This window comes from Euleptes europaea, chromosome 7, assembly GCF_029931775.1.
Source record: "Euleptes europaea isolate rEulEur1 chromosome 7, rEulEur1.hap1, whole genome shotgun sequence".
NCBI classification, from domain to species: Eukaryota; Metazoa; Chordata; class Lepidosauria; order Squamata; family Sphaerodactylidae; genus Euleptes; species Euleptes europaea.
The window spans coordinates 64826359-64847542 of NC_079318.1; the positions used below are offsets into that span (position 1 = coordinate 64826359).

The following is a 21184-nucleotide window of genomic DNA, read 5'->3' on the forward strand; positions in this document are numbered from 1 at the left end:
AGGTATTCATATGAGAAGTAGTCAGGTGACATCAGAATAACAGGAAGAATACAAAGGCTTGCCAACTCTGGGTGACAAAATTCCTGGAGATTTGGGGGTGGAACCTAGAGAGGGTGAAGTTTGGGGAGGGATGGGAGCCCAGCAGAGATGTGATGACATACAATCCACCCTCTGAAGCTGCCATTTTCTCTCTGGAGATCAGTTCTAATTCCAGGAGACCTTGAGGCTCCACCTGGAAGCTGGCAACTCTAAACAAGAGTTCCAGTGTTGAGAACATGGGCAGTTGACCAAGAGAGTTGTAGATAGGAAATGCAATCTGAGCTCCAAGAGGGGGACTAGAGTGAGCCACCATGAGCAGATGTAAACATACCCCTTATCCTCAGCAACAGCTTGTCCTTGCTTTTTCTCTTTACATGGCAAAGCCTGACCTGGCCCAATCCCATCAATCATCTAATATTCCTCTGAGCTTGCAGCACAGAGTCCTCCTTGTGAAAGCAACTTGGGCAGATGGTAAAGACCACAGAAGTTGGGGTAATTCCTAGACTGATGCTTGAAACAATGATGTCATTCCTCTGCCCCATTTTTCTTTCACTGATCCATTGAGCTCCACTGAGCAAGTGCAGGGAATGAGGAGCACAGGCCACCACCAACCCTATTCCAAAAATAAGCAAAACCCAGTGATGGTTCTATAGGGGCTCACAGCATAGCAAATCAGGCTCTCAGTTACACACAAAGAAAGACCACTGGTCTACACATACAGCAGAATGAAGGTGGTAGAGGTCTAAGGTTGACTGTACCACTTCAGGTGGTGGATCACATGCCTGAATGCTTCCCTGTGTGAAAAATTTCCTATAAGCAGAACACCAGTGTAAAATTTACTGGGTCTGGACAATAACCTTTTGTACCAATGTGCTAACTTTCTACTTATAGGTTTTGGTTTAAATAGGGGAGCATTAAAAAATGGCACCCCTCCCCTACAGTGTGAAGCGATACAATCTGTATTACTATTTCATTACCTACAAGCTTGTTCTGCTGCCTGTGTAGACCATGCCTAGTACAGTTGTGTTGGAGTACAGAAAGAGTAGATGGCCATATTGTAGTTTGCAAAGAAGTTGGAAACCACAACAGTGATCTGAACTACAATACAGTTTAACAGTTGATCATGCTTGTGCCTCATTCTGACCCATCAGCCCAAACACTTCCCATGGCAGTGTTGCTGGTAGCTTTCTTCTATATACTCTTCATATTCCTGTAGTGTTGCAGCCTACTAAACTATTTGGTCTTTCTTTTTGCAGTCCCAGGCAGGCAACAAAAGCAGCAGCCCCTGGTCGACTGCCACACATGGTCAGAGCACTGTGCTTAGCATGGTGAGTTGTAAGATATGCAGACATGTTCTAACCTGCCCTTGTCTCAAAACAATGTATTATATATCTAAAAATTTGCTAATGGAAAGCTGCCCAGCCTTGCAAAGATGTGTATCAAGCTATACTTGTTAGGAAGCTGTGACTGGATGCAAACCCAAGTTTTCAAACAACTATGTTCCCCATGGCCACTATCACCATCATCTATTACATTTTTATCCTTCTTTTGTTAGTGCTATATTCATTTTTACCCCAGTTCATTTTTCTCTATGTTTAAATTGTCTCCTCCCCTCGTCTCCTGTTTACTGTGCAGGCTTATTAGGCACTCTGGGATTAAATTTTCCAGGGTATGCAAAGTGATGGAGGATGCCTCAGGAGTGGGGGAGGGCAAGGTTCTCTGCCCACTCCATTGGCCCATGCTAGATTCCTGCCTAGCCTGGCCATGCCAGCAACAGTGGCATTGGAAGAGTTGGTTTTTATATGCCAACTTTCTCTACCTTTTTAAGGAGAATCAAACCAGCTTACAATCTCCTTCCTTTCCTCTCCCCACAACAGACACCTTGTGAGGTAGGTGAGGCTGAGAGAGCTCTAAAAGATCTGTGACTAGCCCAAGGTCACCCAGCTGGCTTCATGCAGAGGAGTGGGGAATCAAACCTGCTTCTCCAGATTAGAATCCGCCGCTCCTAACCACTACACTACACTGGTTCAATTAGTGGTACCAATGTCAGACCCAGGAATAGCCATGGGCCAAACAGTAAGTAGAGTAGGGAAAGAAATGCTACAATGTCAGTTACATTACCTCATTGTCCCTGCTGCTTCCTGCCTGAACCTCTGATCTCCATGGCCTATAAACTAGACGGCAAGGCACCAGAATAATGAAAAGAAAGAAATATTAACTAATATTAACAGACACTGATAATTTTGAATCACTCTTCATTGTAATGGCATTGATAAAAATGGTGCTTTATTATTTAATTAGTTTATAGATGAATGCACATCCAGGAGAAGGGCCAAAACCTCCAACAGTATGATGCTGTTAGGGAAACAGGGTTTGGGCAGCGATCGATCCTTAGAATCAAAATAGGTAGGGATGTTATGAGCATTCCATCCAAGAAAAGTTTCAGGGTTGTGACACCGCTGTTGAAATGTTTATATGAACTCTCCTAGAATGTCGGAGTTATTTGTTCACTAGAGAAAATTCACAGCATGGCTTTGTATCAAAACCCAGCAGTGCACCCAGAGTGCAACTAATTTATAATCTTTGAACTGCTGGGTTATAGCCTGCGCTCAGCAATTCAGAGCTTTTAGCTTGGGTTTCGTAGATACATACACACAGAGAGACAACAACATGTGTTTTGTTGCCTGAATTGCATCTGCCAAGTAGCAGGTACCATAAATATAGCTGGGGAAGGTCATCTCCAGCTACCTTAAGAGCAAAAATAAATAAATAAATAAAAACAATGGTTTCCCTGAGGGAAGAGAAGGACAACTCATTTTGAAAGCTCTTTTATTTGCAAAGATTGCTGCTTTCCTAAGGCCTTATTTAACACACTGCAATTTCAGTTGGGGCTTATCTATATTACATAGTTGACCCCGGATAGCTGTTATTCCATCTCCCTTGGTGATTCTGGGAGCTGTAGTTCAAGGAGGCAAATGGGGGTGGGGGGAGAGACTGGGAATCTTTTAACAGAATTCTCAGCATCCTCACCAAATGACAATTCCTTGCAACCTTTGAGGGGAACCCTGACAACCAAACTGGTATAATGCCAAAAGAGTGCAGATGTGACATTAAAACACTCTTGGCTCTCTTCTCTCCTTACAAAGCAACAGCATAGTAGAAATTATCATTCTGCACCTAGAGGCCTAGTTTATCCTTAACCTGCATACATTTTGCAAACACTGCAACATCTTGAGTGACATTTTCTAATCTGGAAAGTGTCCCCACCCCAAAGGGCCTGATGGTTTTAATACCTTCATACATAGCTCTTTGTGGCTTTAGGATTAAAAAAACAAACTTAACTAAAGTTCATCACATTGTTCATTCTATTATGAGCTACCTGAATGGGGACTCTGCAGATCAACTGGGATTATAAATAATAAACCCCTTAATCTCACACAGCCATAAAAGAGATAGAAAGCAGTGAAGGAACTAACAGGAAAAGTTGGAGTATTGCAGGAAAAGAAGGTGAGTCCTGTGAATGCATAAATGCTTGAAAAGGCCTTCTCAGTGTTCTGCACAACTAGAACACATGCTTTGCAATCACAAAGTTCTAGTAGGTTCAACCCCTTGGCATTTCTACTTGGGAAAAAAAAGGGATTTCAGATAATATACTGGGAAAGCCATATTGCTGTTTCAGGACCAACATTTCACACTCAGACAGTAAACGTGTGTTATTCATTGCTGCAGGGTATAGTTATGGCAACTAGATTTGCTGGCTTTAAAAGAGGATTAAGGGAGGATAGGTCCATCAATGGCTACCAGCCAAGAAGACAATAACCATCTGAAGACCATGTGCTGGAAGACAACAATAGGGGAAAGACTTTGCCTCTGGGATCTGCTTGTAGGTACTCTGAGGGCATCTGGTTGGCCCCTGTGGGAAACAGGATGCTGGATTAGAGGGACCATTGCTCTGATCCAGGAGGGCTGCTCTTACGAGATTTTATGTAAAGACCCCTGCCAAAGACCTTGGTGAATAATACTGGGCCAGACGGATCAATGCTCTGACTTAACGGAAGGTAGCTTCATGCGTTTCCAGCATAGTGAAGCGGCCTGTTTGTTCAAGGTTTTGAAACTGCCCTTAGCCCCACTCCTTTCCTCTGGCTACATGCTGCCAAATAACAGCCTTGGTTTTAAGTCAAGATTCAGCTGCTTGATGTCCTCCAAGCTGAAGGAATGCAGCCCAGGGTTATCAGCAAAAATAAGTGAAAAGGCAAGGTACTTGCAACAGAGTCGCCTTGAAGGTATTCTGCATTCCATCCAGAGAATCCATCATGCTAGCCTTTATTTTGGAGAAAGTTCTCCTTACATAGCCCACTTAATCCCTTTGCTGCTGTTAGAGTGTTTACGCATGATAAGCAACATTGCCACATGTGCTGTTGGTTTCAGTAATGTGATTACAAAACATACAATGGCCAGAACATAGAACTACATTTTCACTCATAGGAACAAGAATATGTAACTAGAATTCCACAAAAGAGGCTCAAAAGTGCTTTTAAACGTGCAACTCTGTGCACACTTACCTAAGAATAAGTCTTATTGAACAAAGCAAGATTTGCTTCTGGTTGCCCCAGGCTAGCCTGATCTCATCAAATTTCAGAAGCTAAGCAGGGTCAGCTCTGGTTAGTATTTGGATGGGAGACCACGAAGGAATATCAGGGCCCTGTGACGCAGAGTGTTAAGCTGCAGTATTGCAGTACTTTTGACCATTAAGTCAAAAGCTCTGCTCACGACCTGAGTTCGATCCCGACAGAAGTCGGTTTCAGGTAGCTGGCTCAAGGTTGACTCAGCCTTCCATCCTTTTGAGGTCGGTAAAATGAGTACCCAGCTTGCTGGGGGTAAAGGGAAGATGACTGGGGAAGGCACTGGCAAACCACCCCACAAAGTCTGCCTTGGAAATGTCGGGATGTGATGTGACATCACCCCAAGGGTCACCGGTCCTTGCACAGGGGACCTTTACCTTTTTTATGCAGAGGAAGGCAATGGCAAACCACCTTTGTTAGCCTCTTGCCTTGAAAGCCCTACTGGGTCACCATAAGTTGGCTGCGACTTGACGGCACTTTACACACACACACAAATGTACACAGGGATCTGGCTGCAGGGTTAGGGTTAGGCCAGCCTGCAGGTTTCTTACATGAAAACAGCTGGTTTCCCATCTAAGAAACACTTTTATAGTTGCAGCAAAACACTGTGGTCATATGGCTTTTGTCCATACAGCTCCTATAACCACAGTCTTTTTTGGTGGTCAAAGGGGACCACTCCATTCTTTTTCATTAGGCGCTTTCCAACCCAAGAGCTTTTGGCAACATATAACAGTTACTTACGTGCATAGAAAAGGGGTTGATTCATGGATTAGGTATAGAAAGTCTTTATATTTTGTTCTGTGAAATGTTGGAGGACCTATGTTGGAGTGGATGGTATCTGTTTCTCATGCCTGCTGACCCCAGCCATTCAGCATCAAGTTTGGTCCTATCTACAGAACTCCGCCCCTTCACCTGCACATCCTCATCCTGGGTTTTGATTCACTGGGCACACCAGTGTGACAATGGGATGGAATGATGGAGAGAAGACTGGCTTATACAGAGGTCCGTAAAGTTTTAATCACCTCCATTATACAAGTGGTGCAGTTATCCTTTAGGTCTTTCCAACTGATTTCTACCCACTCCTTTAACCAGAAGCACCTGGATCCTCTCATTTTCTACACTCTGCCTCTGTATACTTTTCTTCAATTAGCTGCTGCCGCTTTGTTAAAGGAAAAAATATTTCACAGTCATGTTACAGTCAGTAAATTTAAAGACAGCTGAGGCAGAAGCTTAATTTTTTTTTGCAGGCATTTCAAGGCATTTCAATTTATTTACAGATAAATGTTGGATAGCCTCTGGTGGGTGGCACATTGCATATTAATTTTGAAACTTGTAACAGTGTACGGGCAATGTTTCCTTACTGGGTTTGCTGTTCATTCCTTTGCCCTCTTGCCAGCACACTGTGTGTGTGCAAAATATGTTTCTAGAAAAGAGTCTTATAGTCTTACTATAGCCATTGTATCACTGGTTTTGGGAGGAGGGTGTGCACCTGAACTTAAAGAGAGATGTCTTTTATTATTCCAGTTCAGCTAGAGGCCATATGAATGTGGAAATAGGCTTCTCTGTGTATTTATTTTATTTATTTCATTTATATTACACCATTGTTTAGATGTGTCTGAAATGCATGATTTATGACCTTTTTGGTACCATTCAATTTTCTCCTCCCTGATCCACCACCACTTGTCTATTGTTGCTTCCAATTTTAAAAGGGCACACAGTATAATAAAAAATAGCCTCAGATTTTTGAGCTGAGCAAGGTTGGCTCTGAAATCTGCATCCTCTTAAAGGAGGCAGAGATCTTGCAAGAAGAAGGAGAGGTGTTGGCAGTGCTCATGGCCTGCTGGGCAGAGTGGGAACCAGCCAGGGAGGAGATGCTCCGTGTCTTGACCTGAGCAGAAGTCAAAACAAAGAGGAGGAGGAGGAGGAGGATGACACAGGGGTCCAGCAAGCCCTCCCCTCTAGCAAGCCCTCCCCTTAAGAGCATATGAGAGTGAGGTGTGACTCCTCTCTGGTTTGAATCTCATCTCTACCTTGAACCCACCAGGTCAGCTGACGCAAGCCATAATCTCTCAGCTGTAACCTCTTGGGGTAATAGGGTTACTGTAAGAATTACAGCAAAGTATCCTAAGTGCAGCACTCTCAACTCCCACAATTGCTAAGTAACTTGGACAAAGGTGGCTGGCCACATCCTTGTCAAAACTGAGGTTCTACCATACTTGTATCCCTTTGGGAACTGGTTGACATTGCTGCTGCAGAATGTTGAATTGAAATAGACTACTTTCTTATGTAATTGATTTACTTGAATCAGTTCACCTGGAGAGAATGGCTGCTTTGGCAATTGGACTCTATGGCACTGAAGCCCCTCCCCTCCCCAAACCATGCCCTTCTCAGGCTCCGCCCCCAAAACCTCCTGCCAGTGGTGAAGAGGGACCTGGCAACCCTATCCTTGTCTGAAGACAAATTAGTTTGGCAGGAGCTTAAACTTAACATTTATGTGAACCCTCCTTTTCTCCATATTCTGAAACCTGCACCAAGGCTTTCTGAAGAAAGGGATTCTGGAGGCCTTGGTGGCCCCAGACCCTCTTTCGGTTGAGCCAGACAACTACCCCCAAGAAAAATGGGACAGGAGGGGAAGAAGAAATCAAGCAAATCCAGTTACCAGTTCTTAGATAACTGGCACCTTCGCCATAGAATCATAGAGTCGGAAGGGGCCATACAGGCCATCTAGTCCAACCCTCTGCTTCATGCAGCATCAGCCTAGAGCATTCCTGACAAGTGCTTGTCCAGCCTCTGCTTAACGTCTGCCAGTGAGGGGGAGCTCACCACCTCCCTAGGTAGCTGATTCCACTATTGAACAACTCTTACTGTAAAAAACCTTTTCCCAATATCCAGCTGGTACCTTTCCACCCGCCATTTAAACCCATTACTGCGAGTCCTATCCTCTGCTCCCTGCCATCCTCTAAGTGACAGCCTTTCAAATACTTAAAGAGAGCGATCATGTCCCCTCTCAACTTCCTCTTCTACAGACTAAACATTCCCAACTCCCTCAACCTTTCCTCGTAGGGCTTGGTCCCCAGGCACAGGACATAAATTCTGGGAGGGGAGAAACAAAACGGCAGATAGTGCCAGGTGGGTTGAGAGAGGAGTCCTCCCTAACAGAGCAATCCTAAACAGAGTTAAACCCTTCCAAGTCAATGGGATTAGAAGGGTGTAACTGTTTTTAGTATTGAACTGTTAGCTACAAATTTGTACAGACTGGGCTACAGCTACAATTTTTTGCAATCTTTGATCTAATGGAAAGGATATATATGACACAAAGGAAAGATAAGTTCTCTTTGCTGTGGCATCTAAAAAATAATCAGCCAGAAGTACTGAACAGGGTCGCTGCCGGTTTTATAGAAAATTCTTTGGTCTAGCTGCATGCTATTGTGAAATCCCTTTGTTAATCTTCCCTGCCATTGTCAGGTAGAGTTGCCATTCTGTTGTAATAGCTTGTGTCCAAGTACAATAAAGGGACTTGACCTGAAGTATTATAAGAATTGCTTTTCACAATTGTGCAGAAGGAGGAGCTTGGGCCACTGTGGGTTTTCTCATCCCAGCATGACAAGTCACACTTGTCCAAATTTAGATTTCTATGCAGTGATTACAACCTTAATTCTATCTCTCAGGATAAGCTCTGAGCTCCACCCCCCCCCCACACACACACACACATACATACCGGTACATGTTATGACCCACAGCCACTTTCTCCAAAGATGAGAAACACGCAAATGGTTTTTAAATCTCATATCTTGTATTATAAACAGCCAAAAAGCCTTTAGCAGAGTCCTCCCTTTCATCATGTAGCTGAGGAATACAATAAACGTGTGTGCCTGCGGGGGGCGGGGTACCACATACCAAGGCTCAGGGGAATGTTGGCAAGCAGTTCAGATCAATCAAAAGGAAAGTTTCTGCTTAATCCTCTCTTGCTGTTAACTCTGGAGAAGGAGTAAAATAGTCCTTTGCTCAGAGTCATGTGGGAGTGGGTGGAACTTATACTGCTGGTTCTTCAGTCCTGGCTCTATGGAAAATACGTGTGTGTGTAAAGTGCCGTCAAGTCGCAGCCGACTTATGGTGACCCCTTTTTGGGGTTTTCATGGCAAGAGACTAACAGAGGTGGTTTGCCAGTGCTTTCCTCTGCACAGCAACCCCGGTATTCCTTGATGGTCTCCCATCCAAATACTAACCAGGGCTGACCCTGCTTAGCTTCTGAGATCTGATGAGATCAGGCTAGCCTGGGCCATCCAGGTCAAATATGCCCCCCATTAAAACTTAGTTGCCAGCCAGGGTATCCTACAGCACCATTATAGGAAGACCAAAAATTCATTCTGGCAAAAAGGCACTGTCCCTCGGTTCTTGGTCCTTCCTTTGCAGGGATATCAACATTTCATAATTTATATTTGGAGATTAATGCACACTTTTCAGAGACTATGTCCATAATAAGTAGAAAAACTTTATATGGACAGGGTATGCCTATATTTTCTCATAAGAAACAAAAACCTAACTGATAATAGCACATTTCACATGAACAACAAATCACAGGTGATGTTTGCATCACTTTGAAAGGCTGGACTAAATAATACATTTTTCTTCAATGTGCTGCAGTCCACATTGCTGTCTACCTTGTTTAACCTGATAGCAGGCATGAAAATGTGCAGGAAAAACCAGAGCACAAATTCATACAAAGGGGGAAATGAAGGGTGTAGCTCCCAAGTGGGCATAGGAACCTGCCCATGTGGGGAGGGATCAGCAAAGGCCACAGAATAGCGCTGTGCACTCCCTTCTCTCAGTGCATGCTGCAGTGCACTTATGAGCACCAGGAAAGCTGTGCATGTATCATAATTTTTCCCTGAGTACAAGTTGCTTGAGCTCCCAGATCACAGCCAAACAGATGTTGAATGGCAAGAAGAGGGATAACATGTCCTCATTGAACACTGTTTGGATCCCTGCATGAGCTGGCAGCAGAATCTGTATGTGATGGATCATGCCTAAAATGTTCTCAAGGGAAAAAAAATGCTGGGAAATTTGAGTCCCCCCCCCCCCCCAAGCAGTCCTTACATGCTGCACAACCTTAAAGAATATGCAAAGCACATTCCACAAATCCCTGGAGCAAGAGTCCAGTAGCAAGAATCCAGTAGCACCTTAAATTTGGTTAGTCTTTAAGTAGCACCTTAAAGACTAACAAAATTTCTGGCAGGGTTTCTACTGCTACAGACAGACTAACACAGCTACCCATCATGATCTAAACCCCTGGATGTTCTATTTGCTGTGTTCTATGGATGCAGAGAATGGCTGCTCATTTTTTCCCCTGATTATACTGTAGCAACCCCATTCCTCCACAGTGTGGACGTGCAATTTATTTCCTCTCAAATCTGAATGGGAGAAAGGAGTTGCCACAGCACACACCATACTAGCAGCTGTTTCTTAGCCTCAGAATGTTGGTTCTGGAAAAAAAAAATCCACACACTGTCAAAACATGTATCATTCCCAACCCCAACCCCCATATTAAGGCAAAAATATTAACAGTGTGTGTGTGTGTGTGTGTGTGTGAAATAAATACTGCTCTTCACCTCTGAGAATGGAAGCAGTGTGTTTTGTTTGCACAGACATTTTCTCTCTGTATTTTAATCACTTGCTGTTCTATCTTGCCATTTGTCTTGAGAGCATTTGTTTCAAGGAACTGCCACAAAGTACATCGAGTCCCCATTCCTTCCCTTACCCGTTGGAGACATGAACTTGAGAAGGTCTGTGCTTGAGATCTCTGATAAGTCCAACATGTTGCAGTTTAGGAATGGTGGTTACTTTCCAGGACTCATTTGACTTGAATTAGTTTACACAAACACAATGAACGGGAGGTCATCTCATCTTTATAATTGTATAACAGTTTTGCAGCTACATAATTGACTTAGGGAATTCTGAACCACAAGTTAAAGCAACAGTCACCGTCTTAGATGACTTTAAGAAGGGAATTAAACAATTTCATGGCAATTCTCCAAGAAGAGTTGTTAGCCAAGATCACTCCAGGTTTCAAGACCATATGAATATCTGCTGCTGGAAAGCAAATAATGGAAAATGACTGTTGCCATAATGCTTTGTCTGTGGGCTTCCCAGACACATTTGGCTGGTCACAGTTAGAAACTAGATGCTGTTCTCAATGGATCCAGCAAGACTCTCCTTACGTTCTTATTCTCAAACAAAGATGCCAAAGCAGGAAAAGGCCAAATACCAAACTAGAATTCTATCATAACAACTTTTTCTTCACTGAAAACAGACAAGATACCCCTCTTACTGCCTAAGGTAAGGAAAGTAGTGCAGAGAAATGCTGCAAACCCATCCTGGGTCTCTCTGTAAAGTGTCCATATTGAATGCAACCCCGAGTTATAACATATCAGACAATTCCAGGTTTCTATTTCTTTGTCACTCAATCAGTGTGAACAAGAAATGAAACGTACAGTGGGTCATGCAGGTGAAGACGTTATGCTATTCAGAGAATACTAGGCAGTTGGAAGCAAGCTTAGTTCTCAGAGGTTTTTTCATTCAGTTCTATGAGGGGAAAATAAATGGCCTACAAGCGGCAAGCGAACTCCCCCCCCCCCCCGCAACTGGAACTTGTGCCCACAAGAAACAGGAATTGGCAATGATAGGAGCAGGTCCAGCCAACTATCTAAAAATGCTCCTAAGCATTCTCTTTTATGTTTTCCCATTGAAGTGAATGACTCCTGGGAGGGAAACTTTATTGGTGTTCTTGGGGAGAGATTTTGCAGAGGACAAAAAAAGAATTGTCAATACCATCAACGAAACTGAGTGACTGAACTTCTTTGTGATGTCAGAAACAAAAAGAATTGAAAGTGGAGACATTCATCCATCTTTACTACGATGTCCCCGTTATATCGTAGTATATCCTTTCTCGGTCCCTAATCTGCTTCCCATAGTGACAAGCATTTTATTAGTGCCTAACAAAAACGAAGACATTAGCTCACATTTACCCATTACTGCACTGCAGTTGCTTGGGTGCTGTCTGTAATTAGTACTCCAGTGTCATTAAGGAGACACTGAATCCCCTATAGTGCAAATCTTTTTGGAAGTGGGTGCCACAACATGCTCTTCCAAGTGATAGCTGGAACGCCGGTCCAGAAGTAAATCTATTTGCATGTAATTATCCAAGCCTGCTGGTTCCAAACAGCAGGCTGGAGCACTTACCTGCAAATAAGTGTATTCACAAGACGTTCGCGTTTAAAAACTACACACATTTGAAGAATTTTCTAAAGACATTAGGAATATTTTGGCACAGCCTCGGAGGTACAGGGCAATAAAAGAAGGAAGGTATGTCTCGCTGACCCAGATTTGCTTGGAATTTAATTAAACAGAACTCACCCACCCTTATTTAATATTTTAAAGATGAGAAAGCAAGAAACGATGGAATGTAAACCCTTGAGAATGTTTCTGGATGATACATTTAGATCTTTCAGGGCATGACGCCCTTTAAAGTTGGGCTATCAACATGGTGGATTTTTTAAAACTGTTCTTCTGAGGTAAAACTGGACAAACAAATCTGGTTATTTAATTTAATTTAAACATTTCTCGGCCATCTTTTTACCCAAATAGGGTCCCCAAGGGCGCAAAAATTGACAGCAGAAGTAATCAAAAGTCATCTGTTTAAGCTCCTAGTTTAGCCTTCTCATCATCTCTATTTAGACATAACAGTTGCTGAATGGGAGGCACTGACAATCCCATGAAACCTTGATCATTTGTGAAATTCATAGGAATATTTCAGACAAATGAGGAAAGGGAACTCCAGTAACCTCTGATAACATCGTGTCTGACTCCTATAAAGAAAACAATGCTTTGAGCCCAACCTACCTGCACAAAATTTGGAAAGGGGGAGAGGAGGTTCTCAGTTTCGTGCCATCATTAATCAAGAGGGAGGGGTTGAGGTACTTGGGGTGTACAGACATAAGCATATGCACGGGTGAGCACTTTGCCTCCTAGTTCAAGAAAAATATACTCCTGTAATCTTGTGGAGAACCAATGACTGCTTTTATATCTTTAGTCTAATTTCCTGCTTTATCATCTCCTACATGTAGGCTGTGTAGAGTAGGGGTACAAAATTAGGGATCTTGGGGGCCCAGGGATTCTGATAAGGTGCCACTGGGGGAGAGTAGCAGCATCGCTGGTTTCATCAAGTATCTGACAGCGTTTGTTTGACTGTCAGGGGGATCTAGTGGAAATTTTTGTCCGGGGCCTATAGTAGCTCACAGAAAACCTCCATGTAGGAAATTATGGGCACTCTAATATGACTTTACTATTATTCATCAACTCTTTATCCTAACCTTTCTTTGAGAAGCTCACTGGGACATAAGAACATAAGAAAAGCCCTGCTGGATCAGACCAAGGCCCATCAAGTCCAGCAGTCTGCTCACACAGTGGCCAACCAGGTGCCTCTAGGAAGCCCCCAAACAAGATGACTGCAGCAGCACCATCCTGCCTGTGTTCCACAGCACCTAAGATAATAGGTATGCTCCTCTGTTCCTGGAGAGAATAGGTATGCATCATGACTAGTATCCATTTTAACTAGTAGCCATGAATATCCCTTTCCTCCATGAACATGTCCACTTCCCTCTTAAAGCCTTCCAAGTTGGCAGCCATCACCACATTTTGGGGCAGGGAGTTCCACAATTTAACTATGCTTTGTGTGAAAAAATACTTCCTTTTATCTGTTTTGAATCTCTCACCCTCCAGCTTCAGCAGATGACCCCACGTTCTAGTATGATGGGCAAGGGAGAAAAACTTCTCCCTGCCCACTCTCTCCAAACCATGCATAATTTTATAGACCTCTGTCATGTCTCCCCTCAGCCGCCTTCTTTCCAAGCTAAACAGCCCTAAGTGTTTTAACCGCTCCTCATAGGGCAGTTGCTCTAGTCCCCTAATCATTTTGGTTGCTCTTTTCTGCACCTTCTCAAGCTCTGTAATATCCTTTTTTAGGTGTGGTGACCAGAACTGTACACAGTATTCCAAGTGTGGTCTCACCATGGATTTGTACAATGGCAGAATGATATCAAATGACACCCATGATTTTTGTCCACATATGTTTAAGTGCATACATTCAGTTGTCACTAAACCTGTGAATTCGATTAAAACCCGAGTTGGTTCAAAATGCAGCTGCAAGGATGCTAACAGGTACTGATTATGTGCAAAGTATCTTGTGTAGTCTCTGAAGTGAGCTAGATGACCTCAAGAGGCAAGGACTTTACTGTTGTGGTGCCTCGCTTGTGTTAGACGTTAATGCTGCCACTTTATATTGTGTTTTATTGCTGATTTTATTGTATTATGTGCTTTTTATCTTGACATAGCCTTAAACACATACAGAGAGACTGATACTTCATTTACTCAAAAGGAAGACCTCCCTGAATGTATGATATCCTCCAATGTTATACAGAAAAATGTTTTAATTATTTTACTTAACTGTAATGTGTGTGCAAATATAAGATGATTTACTCTTTTTCTTGATGGCAAAAACCCCCCACTTTAGTCTTCCTTTTAAATAAATGCAGTATATTTACCATAAATAAGTGAATAAATTAATAAATTACCAGATTTTGGGAACATCTTCCAATCCTTAAGGTATTAAGCTCATTTCCTACTTTCCTGGACTACTAGAAGCCTTTTTCAATAGACATGGCTCACATAAATACTTTAACTTAAATAATTAAAAAGCTATTGTCAAATTCCATTTAAAAAGCAGAAGTAGTATCAAGAATGTTGCCCACATACATAGTTCATCACTGGGCAACTCTGGTTACTTAAAACCATAACAACTTTTTCAGTGTCAGTTTTCTCCCAAAGTCCCTGTTTTCATCACACATATTCTGGACCACCTTCACCACGAGGGTTGCCAACCTCCTGGTGGTGGCAGGAGATCTGCTATTACAACTGATCTCCAGCCGATAGAGATCAGTTCACCTGGAGAAAATGGCACTTTGGCCATTGGACTCTATGGCATTGAAGCCCCTCCCCTCCCAAACCCCACCCTCCTCAGGCTCTGCCCCAAAAACCTCCCGCCGGTGGCAAAGAGGGACCTGGCAACCCTATTCACTTCTGTCTGTCCACTATAGAAACCCTTGGTGCTTAAAGACTTAAGAGATTTGCAATAGGATGGAGAATGAACTGTTAAGAGTCCAATGTATTCTTTCTCTAAATACTGTGACATAGTTACTCTTAATTAATCACCAGAACCTGCCCCCCCTCAAAGAAATCTGTTCTACATACAGAGGCTGTATGTCTGTTTCAATTTGTTGTATGTCCTTGTTGTTAGGCCACAGTGCCTTAGCATGGAAAACTGCTTCCTACTATCAAGAATCCAAAAGACCTCACCCAGATATCATGGGTATGACCTGGCAGTGCCCACAGTCTCTTAGAAAAAGGATCTCTACTACTTGTTATAATGCCCAACAAAAATACCTTGCTAAGTATTCTTTTACATGGGTTCTCCATTGATTAAGACTTGATTAATGGCCATTCTTATCTCTCTCCCACTGCCATCTGCCTTTGTTCCAATTTTGGATTGTTGAGTGATTAGTTTCACATAGGAACAGATGAGACAAACAGATGAGATGAACAAATGTTACAAATAGAATTGCCACCAAAACGTAGCCTAAAGAGAAATTTGAAGCAAATTTGGGGGGTTCCTCTACAGCAAAACATTTAAGATATATTGAAGGGAGACCAAGAGTTTCTGTAAATGCTAGCAAAATTTCCTCCAGGGGGTTCTGCTGCCCCTCTCTGATATGCATCCAGATTTTGACTACAGGAAAATCTTTTTGAAGTCAATTTGTGTGTTCTTCCTCAGGCAGAACATCTGAGGGGTTTGAAGGGGAGCAATAAAAATTCTGATAAAAATAGAGAATTTTCTCACATCTCTAATTACAAAAGAGCAAGGGAATTAAACATTGTGCTATCTCTGCGAGGTTTACAATCAGGAAGATTGACATTTAAAACAAGATTAAAGTTTATGGGTACACAACTCAAATGATGCCTCATAATTATAAATCTATTAAAAAGGAGAAGCAAGAAATATGTGGATCATAAAAAGGATATAACAGCCTGCTTATATTGAAATTTAGCAAAAAGAAAACTGAAAATGCTGGTGTGATTCTTATATTAAAAAGATTTAAGTAACTACTTTGAATGTTATGTGAAGACTAGCAAAAAGGTACACCTAAAGGTTTACAACCTTTTGTTTTCTATTGACACATATAATAAGAAAACTTTAACACTTCTTCCCCTACATACAGGACCTCCTTTAGAGATGCTTTTCGGAGGCACTCACAGGGGAGCTATAATATTTGAGAAGGGAAGGAGAGTCCAGTATGGCTGCACATATTTGGAAAGTTCTACCTCAGATGGTAGGTCATGGAAACCTTGGTGAAGTACCTTCCTCAGGCAATTTCGGTCCAACTACATGACAGACTTTTCCCAGGTGTGTCCTCAGGTCCTGCCATGAATGTGAGCTCTCGGAGTTCCAGGTTGAAAATCAGATTCTCAAGTACATGGGAGGTGATTTGGATTGGGACCACGGCATGTGATTAGAGGGGGCTTAAGCCTTCCACCCTGCACTGTTTTCCCAACTCCCCCCAGGGAGCTGCTATTTACTTTACTGGGAACATTTACTTGTCCTTTGGTACACTTGTAGCCCCATCAGTATCCATATATTTCCCCTAATGAGACAAATAGTGGCTCCCTAAAACTGTTTCTGGCCAGGAAAATGAGATGGAGGGAGGAAGGTTTGAGCACCTTCTCCCTGCACACCAAACCCCTAATCCAAATAGACCTCCATGCATCAGAGAAGAGGAGTTTCAACTGGGAACTCCCAGAGCACTTCTACTTGACAGAACTGGGGTAGAACCAGGGATATACCTGATGACAGGGTATCATGTAGCCCATTCATGACAGCAGTGATAAACCTGTGTTTGGACTGCGCTAACACTTCAGACTGCAGGTGGAGACTCACAACTGGATGTCAAGTGAAAAGGGCGAAGAAAGGGTTCTGGCGTAGCCTTCTCCCATTCATGCTTGTTTTCAGCAACAGGGTTTTTATGGGGTTTTTTTTTTTTTGGCATACAGGAGCAATCAGTCATGTGATTACCATCCTGAAATCTAAAGCTCAAATCAGGTTTCCCATAACAGCAAGAATTACTGTAGGCCTTTGTTTGTTGATAGGTAGACAGATAACTATTGACACTAAGTCAATTAAATCTTGAACGATTAGGAACAACTTAACATAAAAATCAGTAGATGCTGTTCAGTACATGCTAAGAGTTCATGCTAAGAGAAGTTATGGGGGATGTACATTAATGTAATCTTGAGTTCTGTCACATTGTATGTCTTCATTCTGTGACAGGGCATAATTTACTGCAGGCTGAAGCTGGATTCTCAAGTTCTGAGGGATTCAGCTTGGAGACAAATAATAGTTTTTCAGAGATTTGAGAGGCATCATTTTTCACATTCATCCTGCTATCCTTATTTTCAGGTTTGCAAGGTTGGTCGTGTTTTTAAAAAGCCTACAACATCTGTTGGACTGGAGGGAACAGCCAGACAAGAGGAAAGAATTTGTGAAAACCAGGAAATGATTCCTGTACAGGCCAAACTAAAAAATGGCAGTGGGTGCTTTCCCCAACTGCTAATAGCAGTGTGGGGTGGGGTGGGGGTGGAAATATAAATCAGATCAAGGCATTAGTACTAGGGAGAGCTTTTTAAAGATTTTCACTGTCTCATTTTCCTGATTGAAACCACCCCCAGAAGTTGCTATTTTCCCAGTTGGGGAAAACGTATTGGCATGGTTTCTCCCAGAGAGCAAATAGCAGTGTAGAGGGGGCAATTTAAATCAAGAAAGTTAAAAACCCTCACCCAGTGCCATGACCTCAGTATTATTAGCCCACAGTTGTTATTAAAACTTTTTAGAAATGCAATAAACTCCATCATGGATCTCCCACATCACATCTGCTTTGGATGTCCCATGTCATCTTCAGTTTCATGAAAAAAGTATGTGTATCGCCTTACCCCCCCCCGCCCCCGCAAAGAGGTAATATTGTGAGATAACCTCTGATAATTGACACAATTTTGTTATGGCAAGAACTCCTCTCTCTCTCTTTTTTAATCTTCTTGTATAATTTGACATATTGTAGTTTTGTTGCATGCAATCTTGGCAGCCATTCCCTTTAAAAAGACCCTAGGAAACCCATCTATATAAAATTATATTAGCCTGGGGCGGATAGTTTCCTTACTCTTCACTAATGTGGACTATTAGTATTTTTCTTTCTAGAAGCATGTGATGTCAGCTCCAGGGATATCCTCATGAACCCAGTGCCAATTGCTGGAGTCATATCATCCACATCTACACTACCTGCCTTCAGAAGCCAGAACAAGAAATGGCAATATGTTTTTTTTTTTGGGGGGGAGGGGGGGCTTGTCATCTTATTTCAATAATTTCACAGTTTATTAGTTGGTATTCTTTGTGTTACAGAACTGTAGAACATCTGATAAAGAACACTGTAAAAAAGGGGGAACATTAAGAAACCATATCGTAGCTGAGAAACGCAACACAGCGCAGTCTATTTATTTTCATTTGCTGCTCTTCTACAGCTTCACTCTATAAGGATAGTTTGCTTAAAATAACTTTATACAGGACTTCCCTCCCTATTTTGGGAAACTCCACAAAGTATTAAGCGATCATATATGCAGATCATCATCTACTTGCCAAGAAACATTTTGCTCCGGCAACAACGGTTTGATAAATGTTAGATAAAAATGTTGTTAGGCTCTTTTCTGCCAAGGTGAGCTGTTCTTTAAAGGAGAGCAGCTTAGTACATTTAATTTTGGTTGCATTAGAGCAAGAGCTTTTAAGAGAAAATGCCAGGCATTAATTATCATGAATTATTTTAGAAACACCAGCTGCCAAGTGAAACTTACTTTTAAACTTTGTCAAACACAGCTTATCTTTTCTTAAAAACCATAAAACATCTTAAGGGAGAGGTTAATTGGTCCAGAATTGCAGTTGTCCTGGTGGCAAGAACAACACCCCCAGAGCTGTACCAACAGTGGTCAGCCCGACTTGCCAAACAATGAGCCGACCCCGAAAGGCAAAAACAAGAACTGCTACATAACTTGGCAGAGGTTTTATCAGTTTTTTTTTCTTTTTCTTAACTCACAGTTCAGTGGAGTTCTTGGGGATGTCCTGCGGCACATAGGTCACCTTGCTCTCCTGGCAGATGAATGCCCCCCGATCTGAGCACCAGCAGATGGGATGCCGGCATCCTGTGGAAGCCCCCAGGAGAAGCAGCAGGCTGAAGCTAAACAGAGGCATGGCTATCTCTACAGGGTCCTCTCCCTCAGTCACTGAAAGAAAACCTCCGACTGTATTGGGATGGACTTTCCACTATCACTCCCTTCACTGAAGACCCGCCTTGAGGAGCAGTGGTGAGTCATGTGATTGCTAGGGGAAGATTTCTCAGGATGTCCTGCCCTCCATCTGGGCAGCAGGGAAGATGTGGTGTTGATACCTACGCTAAACAGAGCACATAATATGCAGTGCTTAATTGTCACATGGAGAGGTGCTAGGTGGGGTGGGTCTGAAACCTGCTGAGAGACCCTTTCCCCTATTCTTGATTTCTACTGGCTGTGCATGTAGAAATCAACTCAACTTAATCCTCTACATATGCTCATAGCATTCTTGCTTGCATGCTGACTTTCAGACAGCTCTCTTGGATTTGATTTTGGATTTCTGCTTTCTTTCTCTAATCAAGTGCTGTGTGCTGGTTTCCTTAGACTTCTGGCCCCAGCTAAAACATACTCCTGTTCTGGCTTGTGTGGAGGGTTGGATTAGCCAGGTTTCTTAGACCCCATTCATACGGTCCCTCTTCCATATTGGCTACACACAAAGATGACATGAGGTCATAAGACTCGTAACTAACGTTACCGGAGAACGAAAGATTAGGTTATTGGTATAACTAGGGAGCAACAATCACTTACAACCAGGCCTCAAACACACTGCTAACTGCAGCACCAAACTGGAAATTGTAGGGCAAAGCAGAGAAACAGAAAGTATACCTTAAAGGGACAGGAACATTTTTTACAGAAGTGCTTCATACACCACAATGCACATATGTAAAAAGCAAAGCAAATGCAGAGTGTTTTTTACATTATGATTAGGTTTATGACAAGTAAAAGAACAGAAATTCAGTTTTAAACATATCAGTCCTCAGCTGATGGCTATGCTTAATTTACAGTCACACAGCTTTCTATGCATTACAAGGCTCTATTGGTATCAACTTGATACCTGCACACATAGCATATGAGAGACATATACTAACCAGTATTACAACTAGAACCTATCTGACCAGATGTCTGAGTGATTGGGAATAGATTTTACAATCTATGCACATGCCTGGTTGGGTATGAACTGTTTGTATATGTATTTATTAATTTATTTCCGTAAATGTGTGCAGTCTTAACAAGGGTTTTAATTCACCACTGATGAAGGCCCTATAGGCCGAAACGCATTTGGTATGTGGTTACAGTTATCAACCTCAGGAAATGCCATTGTGCTATTTTAATGCTTTTAAATAATTTTAACCTTTACATAGCGCTTCTAATAAATTATACTTTCAGTATTTATAGACACACACACACACACACACACACACACACACATTTCTTTCAACCCAACCTTGGGTACCCAGTATCTGAATCAGGGCCCAGAAATTTGTTTTCTGAAGGGTATCTTCTGTTTGGGAAAGAAAGCTTCCAAACCACGCATGCCGGAAAGTGCCCCATAAATATCCTTTGCTATAATTCAAATTTGCCTTTCATGGCAGAACATGCCAAGCTTTTGAGTAGGACGTATAAACAAACAAGCCAGCACAAAGTAGTCTCCCTCCGACCTGAAAGCAGACAAATAAATATTACTCCTGCTGAATAAATGTCATCACTTCTGTACTTTTTGTGTTGCTTGGGTACAACAATATTTAAGGGAACATCAAGTTGGGCAGCGAAAATGGGCTGCTCCATAGAGGCAGTTAAAATCCAGAGTCACTAAATAAGCAAAGGCTGAAACAGAGTCACTGGGTAGGGTTGCCAACCTCCAGGTACTAGCTGGAGATCTCCCGCTATTACAACTGATCTCTAGCTGATAAAGATCAGTTCACCTGGAGAAAATGGCCATTTTGGCAATTGGACTTTATGGCATTGAAGTCCCTCCCCTCTCCAAACCCTGCCCTCCTCAGGCTCCACCCCAAAAACCTCCCATTGGTGATGAAGAGGGACCTGGCAACCCTAGGGGTCATAATGCCCACGATTGCCATGTTTGGGAACACTGCTACACATCATGGCTCAACCTGGTAGTTGCCTCCTCTGCTACATAACAGGAGTGCATTGAAGAAATTGCTAGTCTTATCCATTAATGGCCTGCATGGCTTTTCCTGCATGTTGGT

General features: G+C 42.5%; 1 protein-coding gene across 1 annotated transcript in view; it reads right to left on the minus strand.

Moving 5' to 3' along the window:
• The window catches only part of FSHR (follicle stimulating hormone receptor), a 106706-nt gene extending 87647 nt beyond the window's left edge, over positions 1 to 19059 (minus strand). Inside the window, exon 1 of the mRNA XM_056852993.1 lies at positions 18905 to 19059. Within this exon, the coding sequence (XP_056708971.1) occupies positions 18905 to 19059 (155 nt within the window). The remainder of the gene's footprint in view (positions 1 to 18904) is intronic.
• Between the last annotated feature and the right edge of the window lie 2125 nt (positions 19060 to 21184).